Consider the following 10,422-nt stretch of genomic DNA (forward strand, 5'->3'; position numbering starts at 1 on the left):
TTAAGATAATGTCAAAAAAATTCAAACAGAACACTTCTTATTGATAGCTACCACTGTATGATATGATTCCTGAATAGTCAGTAGAAGCAATAAAAATGTTAGTATATTAAATTTGACGATGCAAGACTGCATCAGGAAGTTGTACTAGTGTGAAACACCAACTGAGATAATTGCAAGCCACCGACATTTTAGAATTAAGCGACCGATGTAGTGAATGATCTGGCTTGAACACATGTTGAATTTCCCTAATATGATTCATCAAATTAAATAAGTGCAGAGAGTCATTGTATTTGATGACGTCATTTTTATGTAAATGTATTTCAAAATGGTTGCAATGTTTATTTCCTTTTTCAGAAAGTCTTCCTGAGTGTGATGTATGGCCCGGTAAGATGGCGATTGCTGGTGACAGTGTTGTTCTAAATTGTACAATTGATTTGGACAAGGATGCCCCTGGCAATCTTGTCTGGTATAAGAACGGAACGGCAACTGACAGCAAAAGCGCAAAAACTAATGTTTGGACCACTAAATTGGAGAAATCCGACAATAATGCCCTGTTTGACTGTCAACTCCAGCACGAGACTTTATCCGAGGAAAGATGGTCTTTTGTGTCGTGTGGGAAGAAAATCGTGATGAATGTCCAATGTAAGCCGTCCGCATAGTACAAATAAAATAGCAGTAGGAACCTATACCTTACCATGAAAATGATTTATACAGTTTACGGTAATCGTCAAAACCATCCATATATCATACAGATGTAATATTTGGCATTTGATAAAAGATAATTGCCGTGCATAAGAATAATTGTGAAACCTATTATACAAAAAATGATGTGTGTCTCATTAGTTTTTTTTTCTAACCAGTGTGAAATAAACTTAATGACTGCAATTTTACTGATGATGACGATAATGATGATGAACATGATGATTATCTTATTTTTCCCGTGATTGTTAAAAGTGCTTTATTTGATGTCTTATGTTTGTCTAAAGGCACTTCTTGATACCTAATATATATTTTTGTCATGTTGTGTTTTGTAGTTGCCCCGGACGTTTCTATCATACCTATCGAAGGAAACAAAGTAAAAGAAGGACATAATTTTAGTGCAAAATGTGTATTAAACGATGCAAACCCGAAGTTGATAGTCAATGAGGTATGGCTCCGTCCTAATGGCAGTATTCTTAGTGAGCAAAGCGAATTGGTGTTTGAGAAAGTGACAAGGCATCAACGCGGCAACTACACCTGTGTCATGTCGAATGAGTTCCATAATGGAGAACGGGGATATGGAACAGACTCTATAGAAATTGATGTACAGTGTAAGTCCACCCTTTACATTTTGTTCCTACTTTACATAGGCTACCGTGATCAATTTAGCCTCATACTGCAAGTAAGAAAGGACAATTTTGAAATTCCTACACGTTATTTGCTGCTGATATTTTTTTTCAAATGAAACGATGTCTGTGATATATGTTGGTAACCTATTTTTTTCTAGAAAATTTGATCTCCGTGTCACTGGGAATGTAGCGACCCGGATGATTTAAATTGCCTGTTTTGACCAAAGTTTATCTTTGTCTAAATATCTTTCATGCAACTTCATATGTATTTTTTTATTTATCCATATACCATGGATTTGATATGCTTGCTGTCACTTTACGTTTGTATTCTAGAAAAAATAAATTTAATTTATTTATGCCTGAGAGCGTTTGTTTTCGGATAGACATGATAATGTGCGCCCACCCCTATATAATTTACTAAACATTTTTCGGTCAGATTACATCGAGGCTACATGAACAGTGTCAGTCTTATTTTAAGCAATACATCACTAGCATTCTGATTTCTACCGTAATTGGTAGATAGATTTAGCGTCTTGAAGGGAAGAGAGAATTGTAAACATCATGTAATTAGTGACATAACTTTACTTTCATTTTAAAGAATTTGATTCAGCAGTTCGAGTTTCCATAAGATGATTATTATTTTCTATCTGTCCTTCAATTTGGCCTCATATATGTTGGCTCACATAGAGAACCATTAAGCTTTTGTTTCTGGCGTTATTGTTTCAATATGATGCATAGATGTATATTATAAAGTTCTCAAAGGCAAGCGAGGCAAGCATATTTTAATGAAATGATCATATTTGGATGCAAATAAGCAAAATAAGTATAATTTTCATGCACCGGACTAAAATTTAATAATCAAAATTAACCTCTAGCCGTAAACCTGTCCGATATATTGGCGCGTTTAGTTTTCAAGCTGCAGTTCGAAAAATGGACACTTATTATTTACATTAAAACTTGTTGTACGATCTATTTTATTAGGCTGGAAATTCAGACTACTTTGAACGAGAATTCAAGTTTGAAGTTACTCATCATGACTCTCTTCATATATCATATTTTTCTAAAGATTCGTCAAGAGTCACCGTGACATTATCTCCAAATAGTGACATCACTGAAGGCGAAATGGTCACCATCCACTGTCATGCTTTTGATGGAAATCCTAATCCACATAAAATGACATTGTCACTTGGACACAAAATCGTAAAGGAAGAACACAACGTAGAACTGCTACACACGATAACGGACATAAAAGGATCAGATAGCGGTACTTACACTTGTACAGCCCACACTGAATACTTTGACAATACGCAAAGCTCTTCGTCTGCGGAACAGGAAATCATCGTTTTTTGTGAGTATTGTCAGACGCTCATTTTACAGTGATCAACAGTTGAAACGTTCAGCATATAAACGGCTGCCTTATTCACTATTTAAGAGTCAAGAACGCAGCCAGCTGCTCAAAGAAATCCGCCTAAGCCAGTCTCAAACAAAGTATAAGCGCTACATTTAACACATGACTTCATAAAACACTAGAATAAAGAGTCTTTCGTCAAATATTTCACGTCAAATTTTCAAAATTTAGAACTTGAATTTAGTCTTGAGAACAAAAGGAGTATCCCTTGGAGACAGCATTCATGGCCATCGAACGACAGTTAATCATGTGGTTTACATTGCAATATATATGACAGAAGACAATGATGTGAATTTTGATTTCTATACCGGCAAAAGGTGAAAAATATTACCATGCCAGTTGAAATGTGGATAGCCAAGAAGCACAAACTTCATCAATAGCGAATTTAAAGGAGTTCATTTCTGTGTCGCAAACTCTTAAGCCGAGTTCGGCTTATTCATAATGAAGTATTGAAAAAATGAAAAAGTCTCGCGCATGTTTGTGATCAGCCGATGATAGCGATGTCTATAAATTTCACGACAAGCGCTGATTGCATTCTTTGATTATGGAGGTATTCATAGTTTTGGCGTTATTTTAATTGTACGTTTGAGCAAGATTTGATAAAAAAAACGCAGTAATATGTATTGTCGTGTATTTTCTTTCCGGACATGCCTGCCTGCACTGTAAAAATAGCGGACGCTAGACGCGTCTTTACGCGTTCAAAATGTACATGTCAATGTTCAAATTTGAACGGCTAGTGTTCATATTATTAACACCAGTGTTCATAATATTAACATTGATGTTCTAAATCTAAACACTATGTGTTAACAACGATCTCCTTCAAGTGTTCAAAAACTCTGCATCACAGAAATTTACAATAATGTGAAACAATTGACAGTCTTTTGTGCTTTTTACTTTACAGTGGCTATATGAAATTTACTATTGCTTCACTGTCCGGTAAACGTACACGGATTTTGGTTGTAACGAATTTAACACTAAGTGAAAAATATTTCCGGCCTACAATTGCTGAAAGCATGTTTTTTCTAAAAAAGGAAGTATACAAAATAATTTTACACGTTTATTACGGGTTGAAAGTTCAAAAATTAGAAAAGAAAATCAGAAAACCACCATGGACGTTTTAATTTTAACATCGGCGTGCAAGAGGCGTTCTACTTCTAAACACTTGGTGTTCAAGTTTGGTGCCTTTTCCTATCCCATGATGCATCAAAACGGAAGTTGCGACATTTTTCTTGTAAGCGCACCCTGAAGTCGTGATCGTGCGAAGCAAGACCAGAAAGGGTAAGTTTCCTCTCCAAAATAGTAAAAGGTATTAGATTTTTGAAGCATCTATATTATCGTCCTTTGAAATTAATTGTATTGTACCTTGAAATAGCTTAACTACGTGAGGAAACCTTTTTTTCTTTCATGGCTGCTATACCAACAATTAGCTGTGACTACGCAGTGGTACTTTTGGCCATAGCCTATCGATCGATCTCACTCGGGTCAAGGGTCATCAAAACACATCTGTAGCGATAACCCTTGACCTGAGCGCGATCGATACGCCTTGCATTGTACTGCTGCGTAATCACTGCTAACACATGTCTTTTAGTAGACACAATCGCATGTAAAACATCAGTTGAACATCGTAGAGTATACAATGTATTGTTTCAGCATATGGGAGTTTGGCTTTTTTATTTTAATCAGTTGATGACAAGAAGCAGCAAATATTTTGTAACAGTATTGAAGAGAGGCACTGTATATGAAAGTCTCCCCTTTTCCTTAACCTAATCAGCCTCTTGTCTTTCATTTAAAGTTTCATCTCGCCATATTACCTATTGTTGCATTTTTCAGGATGTAAAAGTTGGATTTAACTGAAAATCGAAGAGTTGTTATAGAAGCTGGTGGTACAGATAACGAAGAAGATGAGTGTACAGGTAGCTGTCTGGAAACAAGCTTGAGAACCTCAGTTCATCTCTAATGTAGATTTAAACTTCCAAGGGTCAGTAACTGAATTTTGATAAATTTCTGTATTTTTGTTCTGAATTAATCCAAGCTTTGGTAGCATGCTATGATCAACTAAATGTTGTCGGAGAATAAGCTTTCACAGACGTGTAGTCTCCCTTATTTAAATTAAAGCTGAAAGCGACAGACCATTCAGAGTAAAAATGAATTACTGATTTTTCTGAAATTTTCACTCTGAATTTTCTGTCACTTTCTGCTTCAATTTTTCACCCCCCCCCCCCCTGCATCTGATGAAGGAGAATTCACGTCTTTGAAAGCTTATGCCCTTGTAACATTTAGTTGATCATAGCGTGCTACCAAACCGTAGATTATTTTGTATTGTAGCTCAACACGTCTCTCAACACTGGTTTTTAGCCTTGCTGTCAGCTAAATAGGTGGATGTGCAGCAATGTCCTCAAATTTGTACATCCATAGGTTTTTCTTCAAAACAGCCTGTACGAATCCTTTAATATTTGGATTACAGGTCCCAAGGATTACCCTAATCAGATATGTTCAAATTGTGATGAAATATGCAAATTTATATTTTGAGGCTAATTTGCTATTCTTTGGCAAAAATCTTCTCTACTTTTCTGCCGTCTTCAATATTTGGTAAACATGTCCCTAAAATGACCTTAGTCAAATTTGTGCTAGTTGTGATGAAATATTCAAATTTTTATATTTCATGGCAATTTTTGTCATTTTTTGGTCAAAAAATCTTAAAAAAATCTATTTCAAAACTGCTAATCGAATAGTTTTTATATTTATGACATAGATCTCTACTGATAGTCTTTTTCAGATTGTTCAAATTATGCAGAAATTTGCAACTTTGTTATTTTAGGACATTAAAGACATTTCAGACATTTTTAAGACATTAGGGATTACCAGAATGTGATATATGCAAGTTATGATGAAATGTATATTTTTTCATTTTAAGGGTGATTTTTACCATTTTTGGTAAAAAAGATTTTATAAAAATTAATAGCAGGGTACACTAGAATTTGAAAGGTCTTTATGAATATGTTTTAAATTTCTGAGAAGTATATTTTTGAAATGTCACCATTTATTTCAGGGTTTATTTAAAGATATTACAAACAAACAAACCTTTTGTTTATGAAGGACTTTGTTGGACAAGGAAATAGGTTTTACCCTGCCAAGGACCCATTTCCCCCACTTTCTGCATGTTGTGCCTTACTGTGACACTTTGACAACGTGACATGTTGTGTTTACTTTAGTGTGGACAACTATATACCATGTGCACCAGAGAAGCCTTGACTAATTTCTTTTTCTTCAAAATTTACAATTGTCTATACAAGAGGAAATGTCTTAAAGAAACCATCTTACAAAAATGGATTATGCATTTCATACATATACTTTTCATCACAATAAATATGCCAAATTTGAGCTTTTTCAGATTATTTTTGTACATTTTAAACAAGTATGAACATAAAACGTCATACAAAATATGGTGATTTTTATTGCTTATGTTTTTGATAGGAAGGTGTTAACACTGTTGGTTTTTTCCTGTGACAAACTTTACATACAAAGTTGCAATGTTTATTTGCCCATTTTACAGTAAATTATTGTAATTTACTCTAGAAATGTTCGTGTATTTTTACAATAAAGTAATTTTACTGGATATCAATGGTCTGTAATGTTATTTCAAGGCTTGAACACCTTTGAACGCCCAAAATTAAAGGTGTTCAACAAGCGCGCATCATGTGTTCTAGCCTTTAACACACTTATCGTTGAACGGCGTCCATGCGTTCAAAAAGTGTTACAGCCCTTTGAACGCGTAAAAGCGTTCAATTTTTTGAACACATTTCCTGTGCAACGTGTGTTCAGATATGGAACACTATGGTGTTCAATATAATGTCTGATGAGCACGTAGCGTTCAAAATCTGCACACGCATGTTCAAAAATTGAACGTTGGTTGAACACGTAGTGTTAAATTTCTGAACGTCTAGAGGCGTTCAGAAAGTGTTACAAAAAGGCGTTTAATTGGTGTTCTACCTTTAACACTTAACTTTACAGTGCCTGCAAAGTGAATAGTCTGTCATTTTTGCTACCAAAGTGCCCACTGAATGATCTGCCCCTCTCTGAACATGAAAAAATAATAATTCGAGTAATGGGCTATGGTATTCTGATTATGAAGTTCAAGTGCACGGATAACTCAGACGATTCTAAATGACATTGAGATCGACGACTTGCAGAGGTAGAACCAGGACCATTAGAGACAATGCTTCTTGTAACGCACCGTACTATGTTAGATAGAAGACAAACACAATCAGTGAATAAACGATCGCTGAATGGCTTGAGTCTTGGGCCAATAGGTGTGATTCTCGTCCTTGCACGTTTGCGCACTTCGTGGTCATACTTGAGATTCGTGGGAATCTCATTTTGTTACAGGTTTTAAGTTGTGAACAGTAACCTTCATTACAGTGATAGTACTTTTTTAATTTTTTTTTATCACTAACGCTCATCTAAAACATCATATTTCTACAGTTATATTGTTCTCTTGTCCGAGTTTCGCTCGTCCAACGTATAATGATTTAAACCGCAGCTAGCTGTATTGTTTCCGAGGCTCCCTGGCCGTTAAGCATGTTAATCGGAGACCGGATTTGATATAGACTCGTAGGATTGTACATATAGTCTGGTCGTGCTCAATTTATTTCGTGAGGAATCAGAATCCGTGGATAAATCTGAAACTAAAACGACGGGGACTTTTACTTTGACACTTGATGTGCAGAACCTTGCTTAATAAAACACCAGCCAAAATTTTCCACCGCAGTTATGTCAACATCAACGTAATTTCAACCTCAGAGAAACGTTGCTTCCTGTGTAAGCAAATTGTAAGGGATGCAAATCCACCTCGCTGACTAATACTGTCTTCTCTACCGGAATGTACAGATTCCCAAATAATCGTTAGCAGCGAATTATCATTCGAAGCCGGTATAGGCGACGTCATCGATATGCCTTGTAAAGCAAATGGTTACCCTACGCCAACAATTAAGTGGTACAAAGGAGAAGATGATGTCATCCCTGGTAATGAGGAAAACAGAAAGATTACATCGGATACTGAAGGCGAGGAAAGTGTTGCCAGTACTCTGACTGTTACTGTTGCCGATGATTCATATTATGGGATATACACCTGTGAAGCATCCAACGGCATTTCGTCGACTGATACACAAACAATGGAGATCCGTAAACCGGGTAGGTAAATTTCCATGGAAGACAAAGACAATATTAGCAAATGGTCTTGATTAAATCATCGGACATTTTTTTGTCAATTTTGATACTATGTTGTTTAGCACTATTGTTATACATATCAGAGTAGGTTAATGTGTATTTATTGCCAAATTAAGATAAGCCCTGATTAACCAGGTTTACATATCATATTTGACGCTAGAGTAAGGGAAACAAATGCCTGGTTTTCACCACAGCTATCAAACCCCGATTAAATTAATGGAGTATAGCAAATGTTCTCATCACATTTTGAAGAATAAGTTAAAACATATGTGAAACAAATATAAGTTTTTACTAAATTATTTTTTCTATATTGCCCTTTTGGTCCATCATTACAGAGTATCCAATTTCAGTGTATAATATTTCATTTTGATTTGATTTGTTTGTATGTAAAAATCCTCCGACAAACTTGGTCGACGAAACTTAAAGCCGCAAATATTCTCACGTTAAAGCCAAAGTAAAGCTTGCTATTAACCACTTTTACCTTCGAAGTTACCCGTTTTCCGTACATGCATTTTGCAGTGTTATTTTTGGAAGAAATCAGCCTGATTAGTATGCCTGTTGCGATATTGAGATACCATTTGATGACAATGTAAAGATTTAAAGTCGTGCTCGTGACTGAGGACGCTGACACTGATGACATCGTTGAGCTGGTAAGATGTCTTACAACAGACCAGCCGCGCGATCAAAATAGCACGTCTACGCCTCTTGCTGTCTCTGGCTGAATGACCTGTGAATCGATTTTTTTCTATCCCACCATGCACAGTACACAGTCATTATTTGCATAAATTATCACGTGACAGGCGTTTTGATTTTTAGTCCCCATGGACACCGTCCGGGGGACTTATAGGTTTGGTCATGTCCGTGCGTGTGTGCGTCCGTGCGTGTGTGCGTCCGTGTGTCCGTGCGTCCGTCCGTTCACGCAGATATCTCAGAGATGCCTGAAGCGATTTCATTCAAACTTGGTACAAGGCATGTCATACAGATGCACGTCGATTTGTTTTGTGATACGATCCAATATGGCTGCCAGGCAGCCATTTTATTACGATTTTTTCATGTACAGAGCCATAATTCAGGCATGTTTCAAACTGATTTAATTCAAAGTTGGTACAAGGACATTGACCAATGTCATAGATATACACGTCAATTCTTTTTGTGATACGATCCAATATGGCCGCCGTGCGGAAATTTTGTTACGATTTGTTCATGTACAGAGCCATAACTCAGGCATATCTCAACCGATTTTATTCAAACTTGGTACAAGGACATTGACCTATATCAGACATATACACATCAATTTTTTTTTGTGATACGATCCAATATGGTCGCCAGGCAGCCATTTTATTACGATTTTTTTCATGTACAGAGCCATTACTCAGACATGTTTCAACAGATTTTTTTCAAAGTTGGTACAAGGACATTGACCAATGTCATAGCTATGCACATCAATTTGTTTTGTGATGCGATCCAATATGGCCGCCGTGCGGCCATTTTGTTACGATTTTTTCATGTACAGGGCCATAACTCAGCCATATCTCAACCAATTTTATTCAAACTTGGTACAAGGACATCGTTTTATGTAATACACATGCACATTGACTTGTTTTGTGATACGATCCAATATGGCCGCCGTGTGGCTATTTTATTACGTTTTTTTCATGTCCAACACCATAACTCAGACATGTATCAAGCAAATTTATTCAAAGTTGGTACAAGGAGATTGACCAATGTCATACATATGCATGTAAATTTGTTTTGTGATACGATCCAATATGGCTGCTGTGCGGCCATTTTGTTATGATTTTTTTCATGTACAAAGCCGTAACTCAGGCATATTTCAACCGATTTCAATCAAAGTTGGTACAAGGACTTTGACCTATATCATACATATGCACATTGATTTGTTTTGTGATTCGATCCAATATGGCCACCATGTGGCCATTTTATTACGATGTTTTTCATGTCCTGAACTACAACTCAGACATGTATCAAGCGAATTTATTCAAAAGTGTTTTTATCACAGACCTAATGAAGAGGACACTATCCTCTCTGAGAACTGTAATCAAAGCACCTATTAACAAGTGGGGACTGTGTCATCAACGATGACTTGTTTTTTATCCTTTTAGTGAACATGCTGCACGATTTCCGATGAAATTTATCGACTGACAAGCCTTAGCGATATCCTTCAAATCCGTGTCTGCGATTTTTTCTCCGACTCTCCATTCAAATTATATGGCGCGACAATTACAATTCCTTGAAAAGCACCTTAGTCTAAGACATTTAATAGTGCATAACAAGAAACAAAAGCAAACGGGGAAATCCCAGACACGGATTCGAAGGGCATTACTGAAGCTTGTCAATACACAAATTTCAACCGGAAATCGTGCAGCGTGTTCGCTAAAGGGGGGGGGGGGGGAAACCCGATTTTTTATAAAATTCAGCAAAACGCTTGTCATGTGACTA

General features: G+C 36.4%; 1 protein-coding gene across 1 annotated transcript; it reads left to right on the forward strand.

Moving 5' to 3' along the window:
- Positions 1-360: 360 nt before the first annotated feature.
- Positions 361-7,934, forward strand: LOC139128697 (limbic system-associated membrane protein-like). The gene is made up of 4 exons (XM_070694432.1): positions 361-642; positions 1,035-1,310; positions 2,395-2,676; positions 7,624-7,934. Exons 1-4 carry the CDS (start codon positions 390-392, stop codon positions 7,932-7,934), a joined length of 1,122 nt encoding a protein of 373 aa, XP_070550533.1. The 5' UTR covers positions 361-389.
- Positions 7,935-10,422: the final 2,488 nt, after the last annotated feature.

The sequence above is a fragment of the Ptychodera flava genome, chromosome 3 (assembly GCF_041260155.1).
Source record: "Ptychodera flava strain L36383 chromosome 3, AS_Pfla_20210202, whole genome shotgun sequence".
Lineage (NCBI taxonomy): Eukaryota > Metazoa > Hemichordata > Enteropneusta > Ptychoderidae > Ptychodera > Ptychodera flava.

Coding starts and splice junctions, on each gene's coding strand:
- LOC139128697 (XM_070694432.1), top strand. CDS start 390: ATGGCGATTGCTGGTGACAGTGTTGTTCTAAATTGTACAATTGATTTG. Junction 643..1,034: donor AATCGTGATGAATGTCCAAT/GTAAGCCGTCCG, acceptor TGTGTTTTGTAG/TTGCCCCGGACGTTTCTATC. Junction 2,677..7,623: donor ACAGGAAATCATCGTTTTTT/GTGAGTATTGTC, acceptor CGGAATGTACAG/ATTCCCAAATAATCGTTAGC.